Source organism: Buteo buteo, chromosome 7 (assembly GCF_964188355.1).
Source record: "Buteo buteo chromosome 7, bButBut1.hap1.1, whole genome shotgun sequence".
Taxonomy (NCBI): Eukaryota; Metazoa; Chordata; class Aves; order Accipitriformes; family Accipitridae; genus Buteo; species Buteo buteo.
In genome coordinates this window covers 1,166,901-1,186,959 of record NC_134177.1, presented here as the reverse complement: position 1 = coordinate 1,186,959, position 20,059 = coordinate 1,166,901, and the positions used below count along the sequence as shown (strand labels likewise).

The window sequence follows — 20,059 nt, the reverse complement described above, 5'->3', positions numbered from 1 at the left end:
TTACATTGGACACCTGGAGGTCGTTTTTCTTCTGATTTTTGCTGTGCTCAGTTATCACTGTGAAGTGACATTTTGCCCAGTGTCTGAAGGCGAGGAAACAGCTTTGAAATAAAAGATCATTTTGGTGAAAAGCTATTCTGATGGTAGTGAAAGCCAGCTTATAAAACCAGAGCTTTTACTCTGAATTGAGTCCCTTAAGTAATATCTGAATATCGGCATAATTTTTTTTAAAACCATTTAACTTCGGAAACTTTATTTTTAGCGTATAAATGTCAAGGCGAACAGCAGCTTTTCAATCTTCCCCTGGCTCCTCCTGCTCGGTGCCCCAAGCTCCCGCTCCCCTCCAGCACCCCTCCGCGGGGCCGGGAGCCCCCTCCATGGGGGGGGAAGATGCTGCTGCACCCGCCTGGGCCAGGGGTGATGGGCTGAGGGGTGTCGGGGCCATCACGGGACTGGGGCGGGCAGGGAGAGGAAGCAGACCTTCTCCTGGCTCTCTCCCTTCCCCGAAGGACTTTGTTTTAAAACAAGTAGTCTTTTAAAAATCTAGGGCAAGTCAGTCTCTTGCCAAAATTAGTCTTTGTGCAAGAGCATGAGAAGGAATTTTAATGGGTAGCTGGTGTGTGGGGATGGAGGGAAATGACTGCTTTTACTATCTAAATGCTGTTTTAAATAAGGCTGTAATATCAAACAGCTTTGCCACGCTCGCAGATATGTTTTACAGGAAGCATCACTGCCACCACTCAGTAATACACAAGAATGTTAAACAACAACTTACTTTTTTATTTGTGCCAAACGTGTCCTGACACATTGCTGAGGCAGATGAAAGCTGCAGCTCAAAAGAAAGCCCAGGCAAAGCCTGGGCGCGCTGCTTTTATCTGGCCTGGTTGTTGTCGTCGCGTTGGTAATTGCTACAAAAACCCTGCAAGGCCATTTTTCATGTTCTGTTTGCCTAACTGCGGCTGAGGGGAGCAGGGAGAGGCAAAACCCATCCTCAGCAGCGCACGGCCAGGTCCTGGGGCCCTATACGGAGCCTGTGGCTGGGATGGGGATGGGATGGGGAAGGAATGGGGACGGGATGGGGACAGGGATGGGGACGGGATGGGGACAGGGGTGGGGATGGGCTGGTTCAGCAGCCGGGCTCCAGCCGGTGGTCCCTGGCCGGCACTGCCGCCCTGAGCATCTGCCGTGGAGGTACGTGGTAGAGGACATTGCCAGTTAGGGAATGAATATAGTAGAAAACAGGGAAATGAGAGTTGCTGGTGGAAATAAATAATTACATGATTGCATGCCCAGCTCTGTCCTGGCTCCTGCCCCTTGTCAGCACAACGTGGGCTCTTCGCAGCGCCGTCGTCCAGCCCCACCGTCTCCTCGTCCCGTGGGCTCGGCCGGCTCCTCCGGCTGCTGGTGGCTGGTGAGCACCTCTGGAATTATCTGAAGGGGCTGATCATTTGTGATTTCTTTTTGCAGAAATTATGCTTGACTTCGTAAACTAAAATTCATAGGTACAGTCCCCTCCCTAGAGCAAAAAGTGGCTTACTATTTTTAACTGGGATTTTATAATGTCTGCCTGTGCTGGTCCCAGGTTTCCTGCCGAAGCTGCGTGTGTCCCCTGGGATGTGCTGTGGGGCAGCGCCACTAATTCACAGCTCTCCTGGAGCAGGAACAAAATCCACACGACGTACTGCTCTTACTGGTTACATGGGATGTACTGGTCTGTCCATACGCTGAGACAGAATCTGTATGACTTCATTTTGCATCCATCTATGGTTCTGAAGGCACCTGCTGTTCAGGAGGCGTTTCTCTCTGCTGCTGACGCTTTCTCGGAGCAGAAAAGAAGTTTCTCAGTGTGGCAAGTGAAGCAAGTCCCCAGGGTCTGTGGTGCAGAAGGAGCTTCTGGCCATGCTGGGGACACCTGACACATTTTTGGCCAAGGGAAGAGCCAGCCGAAGGGCAGCTGGTGCCAGTGGGGCCGTGCAGAGCGAGCCTGTGCCCAGGAAAAGCAGCCACGACAGAACCGCAGGTTCTTCCCTTTAATGCAGATGTGCACATCGCAATGTCAGGCACAACCTTCAAAGGGGGAGAGATGGACTTCAGTTTGGCTGAGCCCAATGTCGTCGGCTCCAGCAACTGTGGCACCCACGGCGGGCCCGGACCCCTGTCCCGGTTCAGCACAGGAGGGGTTCGGCCGTGCTGGAATTGTTCCTGGTCACCAGGGTCAGTGCTGACACTGCTCGCTCGTGGCACGGTCAGAGGAGCCTTTAGGGAAGGAGCAGCAGGCTCTCGTAAAGGCAGTGTCGTTCAACAAATTTACCATAAAAAAGGCCCAGTAATACCAAACAAATAAATAATTTCTCCTCTACAATGCAAAGTTTATTTGTTTTCCATGTAAAACTGAACTTAGTTGTTTACACTGAGCATATTCAAATTCTACCATGCAAGTAGTCTGCAAAGGATTAAACTTATATGGGTTCTTATAAGTACTCCTTAATTCTGAAATTAATAATAGCATAATATGTGGTACGAAAACTGCGTATAACCCCCAAGAGCTTCTCCCAGCTGGGTCCCAGAGAGACCAAGCAAGCAAGCCCTCCTCCGTAGGTGCCAGGGCTGTGCCCCAAGCCTCCAGCGCATCGTTTCGGGATGCTCAGCTGCGTGCAGGATCGTCCCTTCCCCGCCTCTGCCAGTCCCTTCTGGCTCTTTGGGTGGCCTGGTATCAAGGTGTGGCCGCGGCACTACGATAACCCAAATGCTGGCTCATGATGCCCTAGAGCTGACGCTAGCTGCTCTACAGCCCACCTCTCACCCGAACTCCGCTGAGCTGGCAGTTAACTCCATAGCTGGGTCATTTCTCAGCGACCGTCTTGGAGAAAAATCAGTTTCCTACAAAAGGCCGTTATTCGCAGTGGAAGGAAACGCATTTTTGACCAACCAACCCCGCTTTCACAGAGAAATCTCTGTTGGGGAGCACGTGCTGCCAGCGTGACCGTGTCCTGGGTGTCTGGCCTTGAGTGGGAGGGATGCCCCGGTCCCTGTGTCACGGTGCGCTCACGGCCATCACGTTCTTTCACACAGTGCAAGCGTGGAAGTGGCCCCGTCAAGGGCCAGTATCATGTATTAGGGACCTGGCTTTGGTTCTTAACATCACTAAAGCAGAGCTGAGGCACTCGCCCTGCCGGGTAAGGTCCACGAGAGCGGCAGGGCTCTTGCTGACGGATTTCCGTCTGTCCCTGGGTTGCTGCCGCAGTCTGCGGGAGGAGCGTGCAGGGCGGCTGCTGCACGGAAGAGCCAGAAACTGAATGGAGAAGACTTTTATGAATTATTTACATAAATAGCTCTGCTGTTCCTTAGCTATATGGGAATGCCAGGAAGGGTAAATGGTGTTCTGAGCACTTTAAATGAGTGGATCTTCCAGTGGTCACTCAGGGACACAAGGATGCTCCCACGGGCCGGCAGCAGCCCGGGGGGGGGCACGCACAGGCAGAGGCGCAGCCGCTCAGGACCTTGGTAACGGGTTTTCCCGTGGGACTCGCTGCCTGATCCTCAGCTGGGAAGTCCGGCGTATGTCTGCTCCTGTCCTGCCAGTATGCTGAGCCGTTCGTGCAGCCCGGCTGCTGGCCAGGAGCAAGCGGGCGAGCTGGCAGAAGGGTGGTCACCTCGGCACCCTGCTCCCACCGCGGGGCTGGGGAGGGCGGTGGGTCACTGCCACCTGGCAGAGGGGCGACGCCGGTCCCCAAGGACCACTGTGCTGGTGTGCGCGCCCCGGGGGCTATAAATACACCCAGCACTTCACTGTCCTCTCGGTACCTCACGTAGAGGCACTGCTAGCATTTGTGACACCCACACTCAGCTGCCATGTAACTCGTGAAGTCTCTGGGTATTTATATTTCTGCCAGCAGACTACAGTTGGTTCAGCCTCAGCGGCACCAAAAACTCTGCATCTCTCACACCTAACCCTCGGTCAGGTTTAAGCCCCGCGGGGCTGCAGGCACGGCTGCGGGGCAGGGATGCAGCTGCGGGGCTGCCTGCACCGGCAGCAGGGATGGGACCCCACCGAGTCCGGCGGGGCTGTGCACCGGCTGCCCACCTCGCTGCTGGCAATGATTTAGGGTAAACCCCACGGGAATGTGGCACTTCTCCCGGTAGCCTCCCGGCATTGACCTGCTCCCAGCCCAGCCCGCCTGCATTCAGCCCCAACCGTACAGCGGCATTCCCGGCATCTCCCTCCCGCTCCCATCAGGGCAGGAGCCTGATGCTGGCAGCAGAAACCTGAGCTGCACAGTTTGAAAACCCCCATTTATTTAATTATTTATCTATTCAGCCCGTTGCCTATCGCCACAGGCTTGTCTTCTATTTTCTAATGCTGTAGGATAATTTTAAAAAAAAGTTTATAAACAAATATTCCCTATGTTCACGAGCTGCCTCACATCTGCCAGGGTGACAGCAAACTGCATTTGCACGCTTAGGCCACGGCTAAAGGAAGCCAGAAATAAATGCACAATCAGTTTGAGTATTAAAATATGGTGTTTACATCCTGTATGTTGCTGTTTATGTTAAATATAATCAGCAAGAGCAGAGCTTTACAAACCCCAGTGCTTCTAGACCTGAGTTACTTGTGAGTATTTAAAGGTTTCTGTGCTGAGGGTAGAGGAGGCCATCGGGTCTTAGAGGGTGTTGGATGGGAAAGGGCACTTCAGAAAGGCATGAAATAGCACTATTTGTTGAAGATGGAATCCATTTACTGACAAGAAAATATCATTACAATTGAAGGGATACTACAGCAAAGCTAAAACATTTTCCTGAAGTGCAAAGATAAACGAAGAATGAGGGGAAAAAAAGAGGTAAATAAATCTTAAAGCAGGTGAAATAAATGAAATATCAATCTTTTATACCCCATGTACCTGCAGTTTGCACCTCAGCATCGCTGTCAGTGCCCCACAACCGTACCTTCAGTTTGCAGGATCAAAAATTCTTCAACAGCAGAGACCCTTGCAGCGCCAGCTGAGGGTCTGGGTCCTTGGTCCGTGCGCTGGGGTTTTTGCCTCATGCAGTTACTGGAACAGCAAGAAGTCGTCAGGAATTGTCCCCCAAAGCAACTGTGCTGCTGCGGGAAGCCAGGATGCGACTGCACCCCCGGCCCTTCGGAGCAATCCCAGCAGCATCCCCAGGCCAAGGCCCCCGGAGCGGGGCTGCCTCCAGGCACCGCGGCTGTCCCGTGTGAATAAAGGGGGGAGCAGAACGAAACTCTGCGCTGTGTGAAGTCAGGGTGGCTGCAGGCAGTGAAACACGTCGATGGCATGAAAATAGAGGTCAACATAAAATCTGAAATACCTATATTGTCAGGCAAGGGATGGATAAAATGGGGGGTCAAATATTTTAGTTGGGTTTTAAATGTTAAGCCGTTTGGGAAGGAAGAGTCACTCTGCACTCTGCACCAAAATCAACAGGCAGCAGCCATCGCCGAAGAGGAAAAAAGGAAGTTTCTGTACAGACAGATTGAGCTTTTGGTCTGCCCAGACCGGGCGATGCACTCCAGGCTGTCAGATTACAGTGGACAGTAACTGGACAGTGCTGGACAGTAACTGGAGGAAGAAATACCCGAGGCCGAGCGGGAGCTGCAGAGGAAAAGGGAGAGGGACTGGGAGCAGGTTCTTCTCCGGCCAAATGCTAGAAATGGGAGAGATGCTTGGAGCGGGTGGGGGGGGTGCTGGGTCAGCCCTCTGCCCGCAGAACCGCACACACATATTACCTCTGTCTCTGTTACGAGAGAGTCATTCACCAGCACCGGCGGACATGCTGTCCCCTCAAATCCTACAAGACGAAGCATCATTCATTTACTCACTTCTTTGGATTCTCAGTTGATCCACCTGGTTCTTCGCAAGGTTTTAAACTTTATGTATCTTGCAAAGCTTTTATTATCTGTTTTTAAGTACATAGCGCTGCCTGAAGAATCACCTGGAAACATGAATTAATTGCAATAATACAAAAGGCAGAAAAAGGGTTTCATAATTTTATTGGAGCGGTTTCAAAGTGAGGTTGCTAGGTACAGTGCCAGTAACTCTGTGGCTGCAGTTCTGCTGCCACTAAAAATAGTTACGACTTCAAAAGCCATGCCTAACAGTAAATGTACATGCAAACAACCTCGTGCTTTATTAAAAAACAAAATCTTTTTATTCATTAAAATTATAGACAAATAAGGGGATTTTTTTTACTACTATTTAATTAAAGCAGTTACATAACCTGAGCTTAAATACCAAGTAGCACTGTCTCTGCAGACATTGCAGTCAAATTTCACTAGTATTTACACAAAAATTAAACCTACTCAACAATATTAAAATCACAGTACAATAGAAAAATAAACATTTTCACGTATATCCTTGAAACACACTGTAATTCACAGCCACAAAATAAGTAGTGGTTTTAATTCACAAGTCGTATGTCTTCAAAGTATCTGAAATTACTGTGCCAATACAGTTAGGCTCTGGAAATACTATTCTGTAGTAGATTCTGATTCAGTGCAAAGCACCTGAAGTTAGAAATAATACAGCAAATGTAAGCAAGGTGAAAGAGTCCTATTCAAGCAGCTATAGTTGCTGTGGGTTTTTTTAAAGTTAAGGGCTTTTAGTGTTGTCTAAACCAACGTCCACCCGAGGGTCAGCGTTTCACCCCCCCCCCGCAGCTCTACTGGTCCCAGCGCTTGCACCACCCCCAGTTTGCAACCGGCAGATGTTGAGCACAGCTGCTCAGGAGCTTGGAACACATTTTTCATACTGAAATTCAACTTCAGGCCTATAGCTTCCTTCAAAAATGTTACCAGAAGTGAAGACTAACCATGGCAGGTAACAAGTACGAATGTATAGACTTGAAAAATAATGAGCTTATCACAGAAGTAAGCAATACCTGTGTTAAGACAAACCACTCCTCATTAATGTTTTTGTTCTGGACCAATCTGAAGACAAGAACTAGTAACAAGGAAAAAAAAACCCAAACCCCAGAAAGGCAATTAGCAGTTTTTTTGTCTCCTGGCACCCCCGGGGCCAGCGCGTTTACCTGCTACAGCCCTGCCTTTCCAGGTGGGACTGCCTGTGTGTGGCAGCGGGGAAGAAGAGCCCCTTTCCATACCGCGTTCTGCCCAGCTCCCGGCGGGACCAGCGCTAGCGGAACCAGCACGCTGGGCTCAGCGGGCTCCAGACGGACTCAGCCCCGCAGCCGGAGCAGCCGCGGCTCCTGCAGCTCGGCTGGGCACCTGCGCCAGAGGCACCCAACGCGCCCGGAGCCTTGTGTCCCGCTGTCCCCCCCACCCTGTCCTGCCTCATCCAGAAAGGGGATGCCAGGCTCAGGAAAACTCGGCACGACCCCTCTTTGGGCTCATGCAGCATGGCCTCAAGGGTTTAGCCTATGGGACCACACTATGGAAACAGATCTTAAGCTTCTGTCCTTGGGCACGGCCAGGAAGACAGCGGGATGCTCTGCGGCGGGCCGTCAGCCACCGAAATGGCCCTCCAGCTTCCCACAGCCAACTGCCGCGGGATCGCAGGGGAATTCGGGCTGGGAGGCAGCTTACCGGGGCATCGAGTCCAATCTCCTGCTGAGAACAGGGTCAGGCAAGATACTTCTGGTTCCCTATGTCTCATCATTATTTTGTTAACTTGGTGTCATATGAACTGGATTAAAACAAAAAAATCCGTGGTGCTGCGTTACAAGAATGTACAAACTGACAGCAGATCATGCGCAGGTTTCATAACGATTTCATTTTCTGTTAAAGATTACCATATGTAAGAGTTAATGGGCATAAACGAGAAAAAAAAGTAACCCTGTGAGCGGGAGGAAGCAAAATATAGCTAATGAATAATAATTTGTTTCAGCGTGGAGCATTGTAGAATGCTTTGGCAAAACTTAAGCTCTAAATAACTATTTACTTCAAACCTTTTGGTGTCTTCAGTGAATGATTTGTAGTTATTAAAAGATTCCCAAATATACCCAGAGGAAAAATAGGTTAAAAGCATGACTGTGAAATCATAGAACATTTAATCTCATTTGCTAGCTGAAGGCTACTACAGCACAACAAGGGAAGATGGAAGTTTTAGGTGGTCTTCCTGTAGTGAGACAATGTGCTGAATCTAGCTCCTAGTAAACCCAACCCATCGTCAGCATTGATTATTAATTAACAGCCCAAAGGCTGTAGCTGAGAGTGCCTTCTCTTCGCATATCGGATAGATCAGAAACTCCCGTCGAGTGGCTTAGGGAATGGCTTCTTCGACCATTCCCATCACAGAGGTTTATAGATAAACACAGAAATCACCTTGGGCCTCTAACGGTGGTGGACCAATTGTCCTCCGTATTATAATAAGGGTAAGTGCCAAAAGGCAAATATTTGACAAGACTTGCCAAGATCCCCAGGAGCTAATGGCTCGAGCCATCACACTGCCTGCAGAAGATCTGCCTGGTTTTTGTCCCGGTGGTGTCCAATCCCCCGTCTGACCAGCCTCCTCTCTGACGGGGTGGCCCAACAGACACGATTCCGTCACGTTGCAGGTAAAAAGTAATCGTGTGGGAGGAGATGGGAATTTGGTGTGACTTCGCAGAGGTTGTGACTATCCCGTGTCAAATACAGCAACGCTTACAAAAAGAGCAGGAACTTTACATGAGATGGTGAGGCTCGGCTCCAAGTGCCAGCTGGATTCAGAGGAGGCTGTGACATCTCGTACAGCAGGGTGTCACATCGGAGCAGGAGGCGGTGTGAGGTGTTAGCTCTGCAGGCCATAGGATCTGAAAGATGGAAAATAAACTGTGTGTAAAATGCATTTAACGATCCTTCTCAGTGTTCGGTGGGAGGCTCCTGTACGCTTCTGTGAGGTGAAGATGCCGAGTGCAGTTGCCTGCCACGGCTGATCATCGGTAAAAGTGATCTTCACTAAATAAAGTATCAGAACAGACCTCAGAAATGAACTGGGTGAATCATCTGGCCAACTGCAGAGTTCTCTTCAGCAAAGCAAGATGAAACAGAGAGAGCTTTCAACGGGTTCACGAGGAAAGCATAAAACCACGGCAGGTGTCCGAGACCCAGAGGACTGCAGGGAAGACAATACAAGAGAGGCACGGCTGTCCTGAGCTCCAGAAGGTGGGTCTCCCTGGCAGGGCGTCTATCCAGACCGTGGGTCTCTCCTGCAGCTTGCCCAGCCTGCTATAGCTGGGCCCGCAGAATTCTGTTGCGCTTGGATTTCATACACACTGTAATAGTCAGCCAACTTTGCCATATTAAAGAGACATATTGCAAAAAGACTGTAAGTAACTACATAAGGACCAACCTGGGTGTGCGGTTTTACATTCTGCTATGTCTGTTTAGGATCTTTTTTCAGACATGAATTAGTGGAACATTTTATTTCCTAACTGAAAGAGAAGAGAGAAATAGACCACGAAACGCTGGGAAATGAACACGATTTTAAACCTAGAGAAGCAGATTCAGAGAATATCCTATTTTTATGCACTCTCTCCATTTAACTCCTCTGCCATTCCAAACAAGACACGCCTCAGCTGAATGAAGTCTCAAATAATCACATAATAGGAGAAGTCATTTATTGTGAATCAGGCTCATTCTCCGGTGATATAAATAGGCTGTGCTGTTCCACAGTCTTTTGTCAGTAGGGATTAATTAGCAATTGACCCTTGGTTGGGATTTCTTCACTACCTCTACATTTTTCATCTTATAGGGCTAAATGAGATCTTAATATTGCCTTAAGAAGCTATGCTTCCTAAGCAGTAGTTTAATTTATCTCTAGGCTATAAATGAGTAGTTTAATTTATCACTAGGTTACATATCAACAGTGAATAGTCAGGGTGGAACTGAGTTTATTACAAAGATATTCTGTTAGAAGACACAGTATTACAGTGATTGAAACATGCTGTTAAATTTTCCATTAATGCCCAATTCTGAATATGAACACGGAGAACCACACTTTACGTACTTTACATTTAGCTTTCTAATAAATAAGTTCAATAAATAGGGACTTGGCAGATTAAGAAGCTGTACGTGTGAACAGAAGCTGCTTTACAATGTTGTCAAAAAATAACTAGAGCTATTCTTGTTGTTACCAATCACTGGAAATTAGTAAGTAAAATATAAATATTTTACTTTTACTATGAAGACTGGAGGAATGAAGATTTGTTAAAATCACCCTTAGGATTACATAGAACTTAATTTTGTACACTAAATTTATAATTTAGAGCATGCTTTCATACCATTTTTAGCACACAATATTTTCAAATACATTTCTTAAAAATATGAGAAATGAGTAAGACTGCTCATGTGAGATTTCGTCTGTGCTCTCATCACTAGCTCTTGTGTTACACAATATTGCAGTTTGGCTAATTTTGTATGACCTGTTCCACATTTGGAGAAGATATATAATAAAGGGCCGGATTTAGTCTGTAGTATATCGCAACATCTCGTTAATACAGTAATTTATTTGTCACAGTACAAAAAAATTAATTCCCCCCAATTATTTTTTATATGTATATATAATATATAATCCATTTATATTATCCATCGTAACGATTATTTTCTTGGGAAACAACTCTTAGGTTGCCTCTAAAGGTTGCCAGGAACAGAAACATTTTCATACCAAACGAAAACGCAGGTAACTCGAGCAACTGTAGTTTTACTTGTCTGAAAGGTACAGTTATTTCCAGCACACACACGTCTCACGTTTTACCCGTAAAGAACTCCAGCAAGGCTCCCAACGCCGGCAGTCAGGCGTTCGCGCCGCGGCGCGATGTGGGTCAGCCTTTGGGACGGGCGTCTCGCCCCCAGCTCCGCAGAGCTGGCGCAGGCACTCCCCAGGCGAGCCCAGTCCGTGCTCAGCCCCGTCCCGCCGCTCCTCCGGCTGGCGACGCGCCGGTCCTCCTCAGCACGGAAGGCAGGATCGGACCGCCGGCCGCTCAGAACCAAATCGCCTCCGCACGCGATCGCCCGCCGACATCTGTTCACGAAACGCACCGCTACGTGCACGTGCAAAGCAGGCGCCTGCTTGCACCAGCTCCTAGAGCGACCTGCTTATCTGTCTGCCAGGGGCTGAGGTGTCAGTTCACCTGGAAGCCAATTTGCCTTTAAAGGGGGTCCAGATTTTTCATGAACAACCATCGTAATCTGAAAGCATAATCATGCACACATCAGTAAGCCTACCTTTTGTAAAACACCGGCACTCAAAGAAGACTGAATCATAAATGCTACCGAACTACCAAATAATTATCAACACTAGAAGTAGAAGAAGAAGTAATAAAACTGCAAAGGTGAGATAACTGCATCGTGACTTTGATTTAAATACTTGTTTACAACGGCAAGTGAGCGAAAGGCTAGGCATGTGGACTGAGCCTCAGACGAGAAGATACTGCTCGCTCTTATTTTTATTTCCTATTTTTAAAGAGAGGCTGATTGAGAACATTTTTGAACGTGGGAGACTAAGTCATTAAAACAGAAGCACTCGGATCGCTTTCTTCCTTCAGGGGATTTACTTCATTTTACTTTATCTGACACAAGTCAGAAAGAAATGAGAATATTGTAAGGAGAAGGAAAGCTGAATTTTGACACGTTATTTTCCATTAAAAATCTTCCACTGACTTTGTTAGGCTTTTTCTAAGATCAGAAAATGAGGCTTTACCTAAAGCGAATTTGAGAGACTGGTAGATTTTCCTCACACACTTGTAGCACTACAGTATCCTACTGTCTCAAAGCGGAGGATTTTTTCAAACTGTTCCGAAATCTTTCGCATTTGTTCACAAACTGGTATCTCCGTTCTGTTTGTAGTCTGATAAAATATTGAGAGTCATTTCCTCGCTTTTGGACTGCACGTTGTGTTCACTTCTTCTGGACGATTTCCTGGTCGCCCTGGAAAGCCGCCTTCGGAAGGTATCGCCTGCCAGGAAATAAAGAATGGGGTCGACGCAGCTGTTGAGGCTGGCCAGACCCCTCGTCACTTGGTAAGTGGCATAAACCTTATCGTTGAAGGCACACATTTGTGGAGTCTGAAAATCCACTCTGGCTCTTAGATTTAAGGTCTTCATCACGTGGAAGGGAAGGTAAGACACAGCAAAGACCGTCAACACAATAATAACCAGGTAAATCGACTTTCTCCTGAGAGGAGAATTGTCCAAATCTTTGTAAATCAAAGCTTTCACGATGAGCCCATAGCAACCAAGAATCAGTATGAATGGGATGCAGAACATCAGCACGGTGGTGCACATGCTGTAAATGAAGTAACTTCTCAGGTAATCATCAGCCGTCGTGTCGTAGCACGTCGTGGTTTTATTTCTCCTTATCCCCGTTCCCGAGTAGAAGAGTATGGGAGAAATCACGGCCACCACAATGACCCAGACCAGGGTGCTGACGTACACCGCGTTCTTCTTCTTCAGCCTCCCCAGCGACTTCAAGGGGTGCACCACTCCCGTGTACCTGTGCACACTTATGCACGTTAGAAACAAAATGCTGCCGTACAGGTTCACGTGGAAGATGAACCTCTGCAGCTTGCACATGATATCGCCGAAGATCCAGTCTGTTTTATTGAAGTAGTAAAAGATGAGGGCGGGCAGAGTCAAGACGTACAAGAAATCGGCCAGGGCCAAGTTGAACATGTAAACCGAGATGCCGCTCCAAGGCCTCATGTGGAAGACAAACATCCAGATGGCCACGCTGTTGCCCAAAAACCCAGTGATGAAGACCAGAATGTAGACGGTGGGCAGGTAATAGAACTGGAAGCCGGTTTTGGTCAGGGAACACTTGGTGGTGGCGTTTCCCGCAGACCAGCCGCTGCTGGATAATAGGTTGGGTTCAGTTCCATTCAAAGCAGCAGAGAAGAGGACTTCGGTCATGATCCTTCCACCCGAGTCACATAGGTCTGAGGGGAAGCAACAGAGTCTCTACGGGAACAGCAGCGCATCTAAAAAGAAAAAGAAAAGAGCAAAGAAACCCTGGCTGGAAGGTGGGACCTGCCCGGCTTTCCTTCAGCGGGCTTCCAAGCGGCTCAGCCTTCTCCCACCCGCGCAGGTCGGTCTAGCGTGGGGCGCGGACCGTCCCCCCCCAGTGTCGCGGACACCCCGGCGGGGGGGCGGGGGGCTGCCAGCCGCCGGCGGGCCCCGCTCCCGGCCGGGCAGGCGGAGCGGGGGCGAGAGCGGGGAGAAGGCGACGGAGAGAGAGGGCGAGCGCCGCGAAGGGGCAGCGGGAGCGGGGCCGGCCGCTCCCCCCGCGCTCCTCAGGCGAGCACCGCCGCGCCCCGGCCGCCGGCCTCGTCCCACAGCCCGCCGCGTCCCGCCCGCCTCGCCTCAGCCCACCTCCGCCCGCCCGGCTCCCTCCCCGCCCCGGGTCGCCTCAGCCCGCCCGGCTCCCCCCGGCCGCCTCCGCCCGCTCCCCGCGTCGCCCCCGGCCGCCGCCGCCGCGCCCCAGCCCGGCTCCGAGGAGCCGCCGGGGCCGCCCCCACCTGCCTCCCTCGGCGCCCTCCTCAGCCCGCGCTCGCCTCTCCTCGCCGCCGGCAGCGTCCGCCCGGCGGGGGGCGGCGTCCCGCCCGCAGCTGCCCCGGCCGAGCCGGCTCCCATCGCCGGGCAGGGCAGGGCAGGGCAGGGCAGGGCGGCCGGGCTCTACGGCGCCTGAGGCGCGGGGCGCCCCTCCATGGCGGCACCGCCGCCGCCGCAGCCCCCTCTGCCGCGGGAGGCAGCGCGCCGGCCCCGGGCGGACTGCGGGAGGGAGGGCGAGCGGGCGGGAGGGACGAGGCGCCGACTCGGCCCAGGGGCGCGCCGCCCGCCCTCCGCACCGCCCTCGCAGGCGGGCGGCGCCCGCCGCTCCCCGCCCGCGGCACATGGCGGGCGGGCAGGGGGCTGCGGGCGCTGGGGGAGCCCCCGCCACGCCCCCTTCCCTCCCGGCACAGCCCTGGCTGCGGGCCGCTCCCGCCTCCCTCGGGCCCCCCGCCCGGGTCAGCCGGCGCACCGAGACAGGGGGCCCGGGGGGGCAGAGGCAGTAGCGGAGCAGGCCGGCGGGCCCACACGGCGCGGCGGGCGCGGCGCAGCGGGCGAGGCCAGCGGCAGCAGGCACGGCCGCCCGCCCTCGACGGCGTGGCGTGGCGTGGCGTGGCGTGGGGTGGGGTGCGGTGGGGCGGGGTGGTGAGGCGTCGCCTCGTCCCGGGGGGCTGCGGGGGGCACGACGCCGGCGAAGCGCGGGCAAGTGTGACGGCCCCGCGCTGGCCGGGGCGGAGGAGGGCAGGGTCCTCGCCAGGCCTCGGCGGCAGCGGCGGAGGAGGAGGAGGAGGAGGACGCCGCCGCGCCTGGGCTGAGCGCCCTCCGTCCGCCACCTTCCCCGGAGGCCGCCAGCACCGTCGGGGCCGGGCGTGCTGCTCCTGCGCTGCTGCTGCTGCCGCGAGCGGCCCAACGCCACCTCCCCGATCCTGCTTTCGCTCAGCCCTTTGAAATCTGCTCTGCCACCCAGTTCAAGCTACGCGAACATGTTAATTGCTGTAAATGGAACAGCTGAGCAGAAATATGCTCTACTGACCTCTAATTAAGCGCTATACATTTGGCGCTTGAGTCAGAACACGATTATTATTTATTGTCTTAGCAAAACACAATCTGCTGGTTTCAGCCATTTCTTCCTTGTTCACATTTTAGTTAAGATGTGTGGTGAGTGATACATGAGCTAGTCATATCTGCTCTCAGCTAAAAGCTGTGTTCTAGACGGAGGATTATTAGTACTTCATGAATATGCATTCATTTTTCAAACTTTTGAGTCTGTCTAAATTATAAAACTACTTTGTTGGGAAAGCTTAATTGGGAAATCAGCTGCATATTGTATCCCTGTAGGAATATGCAAGTGGATGCAGATGGAGTTGCCAGCCTGGCATCTCTTTGGGGGCAAGTTACACAGACTATGACTTTGAAGCCGCGGCTTAAATTTTGTAAATATGGAGACCTTCTCTTCTTGTATATTAGTGGGGTTTTTTTCTTTTTGTACTCGTCCACTACCCTCATATTTACTACTTTGAAGATTCTTTTTCATTTTAATACAAATTGAATGCGAAGAGAAAGGAAAGCGAAAAATGAGACAAGAACAGCAACACCTGTAAAATCTGTGTTTGTAAAGCAAACCCAGTTTACAAAATTGTTCAGTGGTGCCCTCTAGGATTTTAAAGTGCCAGCAAAAATTAATCCTTAGCCTCGGTGTTCCCACAAGAGAAAACACTCAACCCACAAACCAGACGTACGGTGAATACAGTATAATAATATCAAGCCCACCATGCTGGTTTATGAAAAAGCCATCTTGGTCCTCGGAGAATCAGCTGCATGGCCAAAACCAGAGTTTATTCCAATAAACGACTTGGATTATTGTGTAAAAAAAATAACAAAAAGTACAAAGCGATGCTATTAGCGTAGGAGAAGCCTTTTAGTTTATCTTTCCCTTTGTAATTGTTATTTCATTAGTGATTCTCTCAGTCCCATTGCTAACACATAGCTTCTCTTGGCAGCTTCCTTGAATTCCCTGTCTTGAGCAAATTTTGAGTCATACCAGAGCAGCGTTAGATAGCATCAGTAAATATGCACTATGAACTACCGCCTGTTTGCCTCGGTTACCTAAGCAGCGCCGTAAATCCAAACCGTGGAGACGAAAGGTCGGAGCAGTAATTCCGGGAGCCCACAGCCGCCCGGGGAAGGAGGCACTTCTTAGGATTTGTGCTCGTGCCCGAGACAGGCTGAGGCGCCGGCAGCAACGCCGGGCACGGGGTTGGGCCACGGGGACCCCGCCGTGTGCGGGGTTTGCCCAGGCACCCGTGGCAGCGTTCACGCCGACGTGACGTTCGCCGGGACAGGAGAGACAGACAACAGCTGATCCGGCATGAAGCTGTGGCGGCAGAGAGAGGGATTCCTCCTCTGGTGTAACGTTCCTGCGGGGCCAGTACGCGTAGTCAAGGATGAACACAAATGCATAAATATCTGAAGGCAGAAGTGAATCCGTACCAAATCCATGCTTCACATCCTTCAGCTGCAGCGCTGTTGATCCCTTACTAAAGACTCCAAGCTCAGATTTATAATCTGGTCTGAGACACTTCGATTTATTTAGCCTTCTGTGCCAGGGCAGGATTTTCCAAGATACCTGACTCATCCCTGTAACGTTTTTCTGAGTGTCATCTCATTTTTCAATGGCTTTTTGGAAGGGCGGGCACCCGAAGCAGACACCCGTTGTGACCGTGTTGCTGGCACTGATTACCAGCATCAAGCGTCCTCCCTGCCCCAGCAGTTTCTGACGGTACCCTCGAGGGCGTAACGTCACGCTCACGCATCGGATCCCGGCTTCTCCTGGGGAAGCACCTCCACCATTAGAAGATCAGGTGCTACCCCATGCCGCAAACAGCAGCATCTTTCCAGAACCATACTCACCTTGCCTCACAAGAGTAGAAAAGAGCCTTTTCCCTTTTTAATGCATGTTCTCTAAATCACTGGCACTCTTGCTCCCTTTTTACTCCTGCCTCACATACCCCACTTCGTCCAGGCTCTCCTCTTCCTTTTTTATACCCCAGTTGCTGTGGCTGCTCCGTATTTCATCCTTTGCCTAGCCTAGCAAACCTCACCTCCTGTCTCTGCCTACACCACTTTTCCCCTCTTGCTCCAACCTGGGCTCAGCCGGGCGCTGCTGATGGAGGGCAGAGGCGTGCGGATGGCCGGGACCCTCGCTCCTCACCGGCTTTAGTGGCACTTTGGACCTGCCAAGGAAACTGCCTGCCCGCTGCAGCCAGACCCGTGCAGCCGGTGCTGTATAAGCAGCTACATCCCCGCTGCTTCATCGGCAGCCCGCGTCTCAGCACCGCCCTTCTGAGCCTGCCAGTACTGGAAATGGAAATCTCACATACTGGTTTTAACAGTTTGCACATTCTGACTGCAGTGCTTCAGCTGCGCAAGGTCCAAGCACTTACTTGAGTAAAGAACGAGGCATATTTTTTAGCACCCATACTGTTACATGCCTTCGTAGACAGCCAGCAAATTAGTGTCTTCCTGCTGGTATCACTGATCTGTTCTTAGTTTGGACCACAACCACAAAGCATGTCGCATTAGCACCTTTTCCTCCATAGCTCTAGCATATGCCTCGTAGCTGAATAGGTTTCTCTCTGGTGTAGCTGAAACTGAATTCCTTCCAGCTTTGCCTCTTAATGCACTTTCTGCAAAATCTGGGATTTCATACCACTGATTTCCACTAAACTGAATGTTTTGTTCTGTTAACAGCTGATTTAACTCAAACGGATGATATATCCCTAATGAGAAAAGAAAGCATGCTTGAGAGCAAATGGAAATTCCCAGTCAGTTCAATTACCGCTGAACTATCGCAGTGTGTGGGTGTGTGCAAAGGGAACGGTCTGGACATAAATCCAGCTGTTTCTACCTGTTGGTTTTGCTTATCAGGAAGATTTGGATGCAGATTTCAATATTTCAAAGTGTGCTGGTATGAACAACAGGCCCAAACCAGGTGCAGACTGAGAGGCTGGTAGAGAGGACCCCCATAAATGATCATCGCAATGCCTGCTCATAGTGAGGGTAAATATAGGTAGATAGATATAAACACACATGTGTATAAGGCACTCCTCGTCTCACTCGGGAGTGCTGCTGGCAGGGGTGGGTGAGGACAGAACTCGGAGGGGGAGCTGCTCTCGACTCCCCGCTGCAGGACATCTTTCTGCTGCAAAAATGCCTATTTCACATTTTACCTGAATTGGCTCGTGACCTTCCTATTGGCTTCTGGTGAGCTTCATTGCCCTTCTCGTTAGGAAATGCGTTAGGTCGAATAATGCTTTATCACACTGTATTTTCCTTCTCCAGTCTCTGCAGTTTCGTATCTTCCTTTTTCATTTGTCACAGAAGACAGCATCTCTTCCCAGCACTCCTTATACAGCTGCAGACTTTCCACAGTGAGCCTGAAATACAAATTTATTTTATTTTAAAATACTACTGCCTGCAGTATTTAAAATACTACACCTTTGAAGCTGTAGGAAGTCCCTCGACTGGACTTCCAGCGGCCACCTGCACATATAGGTGAGAACTGAGGAAATTCTGGTTTAAAGGATTCGAGCAAACACTTACTTGTACAAAAAAGCAGAGCTCGTCCTTGTCTACTTAAAAATACTTAAAAAAATACATAGTAGACAGACTCTTAGCAGTGGCTATTTACCCCAGTTTTTGTTTCCTTCCAGCCTTAGCTTCACATGCTGAAAATGCCCAGGTTTGGCCTCGACTTGTGAGTACATCTGTTTGGGAAACGTGAGGGTGAGCAGACAGGTACGTGGGAAGTTGCTTTTGCACAATAAGCAATTTCTGTCACCTTCCTGCAAGAACTTGCTGCCCTTAGCAGCTGAGGCGGAAGGCTGAACGCTGGCGAGGAAGTGATGTGCAAGACGAAAAAGTCCGTGACAGTAAAGAAAACCAGGAGAGCATGTCAAATCTCCCACAAGAGATGCCCAATATTCCCTTTTCCCCCTCGCGAAGGGCTGACAGGGTGGGTTTCTGGTCCGCAGTTCAGCACCAGCCCCGGGGATCCTACTGCTCGGCTGCCGAAAGGAGCGCGTGTGTCCTGGGAACCTGGGGAGGGGGGCGAGGGGGGCAGGGGACCCCGACCCCGGCACGGCAGCCCTGGCAGCACCGCAGTGAGCCCGGCACGGCGTGGGACCTGCTCACCGCTGCAAGCCTCGGCTGCCTCTGTTTGCCTTTCCTCCGAAAACAAGCCTGGGAAATGACAGTTCGAGGGCTGATAAGAATCATTAGACGTGTCTGTTGCAGATAGGACATGCGCTGCTGGTCGAGAGCAAGTCTTAACTGGGTTCCCAGCCCGCTCACAAAAACTGCCAGCAGAATACGTGCCCAACGCGCCGCTGGTGTTTCTGCCAGCGAAGTCTCTGCTTCGCCACTGCTTTGCCCTCCTGTGCCTGCCGTCCCTGCAGATCCGACGCTGCTGTCCTTACTGCCGTTCTTGGAGAACGGTCAACCCGCTCTTTAGGGGTGACAAAATCCCGCTGTGCTACAGCCCTCAAGGAGATACCCCCGGTGCCTGCTGCTAAGGCAGGGGAAGCGGCTCTCTCCCCCGCCCCGCGTGCGTTTTTAATGTCTGAGCTGACATTTTGCTGTCTTGAAAACAAAATCTGTTCATGGGCTAATTAAATAGATCTGCACGCAGCGTAACGTAAGCCCCAAGGAGCGACAGAGTCCCAACAGGGTGTGAACTTTGGGAGACAGAAATGGCACAGTATTGTGCATGCAAAAGATTATAATTTTAGAATCAATAGTGGGTACTGTGGTGGGTGGCTAGCATGGGAATTCAGACTGCTCAGTCCGTAAGGCCCTGGTAAGCATCCGACGTGACTGTCACATATTCCCACAGGGATGAATACTATACGTCTTTTCTTCTCCCTCTTTGCCTTTATTAATATTATAAACCAAAAAGAATAACAAACCTGCTGTTTCAGAGTGCCTTCTGTATTTCAGAATATGCAAATAGTTTCTGATCAGCGCTGCCACTGTGATGCCCCTGTGATACAACACAGCAATAAATAGAGTTAATGCAGGTGACTTATTAATCCTAGTAGAGCAACTACACTTCCAGAGTCTAAAGATAACGCAGAATACTAGAAAATTTGTTCTAATTACAGCAGGGAGCATCTTGCCTTCTTCCTATATTGCCATTTTAAATTGAAATTACTATTCTCAGTAGAAAAGATCTTTTGTTCAGCTACCAGCCAAGAAAGACAATTCTACTGAGAAGGTTTAATAGTGCGTTAATACTCACATTACACAGTTTCCTCAAACGGCCAAGAACCCAAACAGGCAGGAAACAGTGAAGATCGCATACCAAGGGAGACAAAATTAAGTATTTCAATTAAGTACTTGCTACCTAATGCATCGAGGGAAATGAACACAGCATTCCCTCTGAGGTGCTATAACCGAAGCATTCTACGAGCGTATCTCGGTGGGGTACAGGGACAGGCTTCCCTGTTTGCAGGGATGTGTCCCCATGTGGCCACCCAGCAGGGAAGCCATGGGGGGTGGCAGC

General features: G+C 50.6%; 1 protein-coding gene and 1 long non-coding RNA gene across 3 annotated transcripts in view; both read right to left on the bottom strand.

Annotated features, from left to right (window-relative positions):
- Positions 1-6,001: 6,001 nt before the first annotated feature.
- On the bottom strand, positions 6,002-13,746 carry P2RY1 (purinergic receptor P2Y1). 2 transcript variants are annotated; one of them, XR_012650878.1, is made up of 3 exons: positions 13,467-13,746; positions 11,655-12,929; positions 6,002-11,143 (listed from the first exon to the last, which is right to left on the bottom strand). XR_012650878.1 is itself a non-coding variant. In XM_075031229.1 (2 exons), exon 2 carries the CDS (start codon positions 12,859-12,861, stop codon positions 11,770-11,772), a length of 1,092 nt encoding a protein of 363 aa, XP_074887330.1. In that variant the 5' UTR covers positions 12,862-12,929; positions 13,467-13,746; the 3' UTR covers positions 6,002-11,769. The 2 variants fall into 2 exon arrangements, 1 of the variants encoding a protein (XP_074887330.1); XM_075031229.1 differs by having other exon boundaries at positions 6,002-12,929.
- A 535-nt stretch (positions 13,747-14,281) lies between these two features.
- The window catches only part of LOC142032536 (uncharacterized), a 34,377-nt gene continuing 28,599 nt past the window's right edge, over positions 14,282-20,059 (bottom strand). Inside the window, exons 3-4 of the long non-coding RNA XR_012650879.1 lie at positions 19,464-19,537; positions 14,282-17,933 (exon numbers count right to left, since the gene is read on the bottom strand). This is a non-coding gene — a long non-coding RNA (uncharacterized LOC142032536). The remainder of the gene's footprint in view (positions 17,934-19,463; positions 19,538-20,059) is intronic.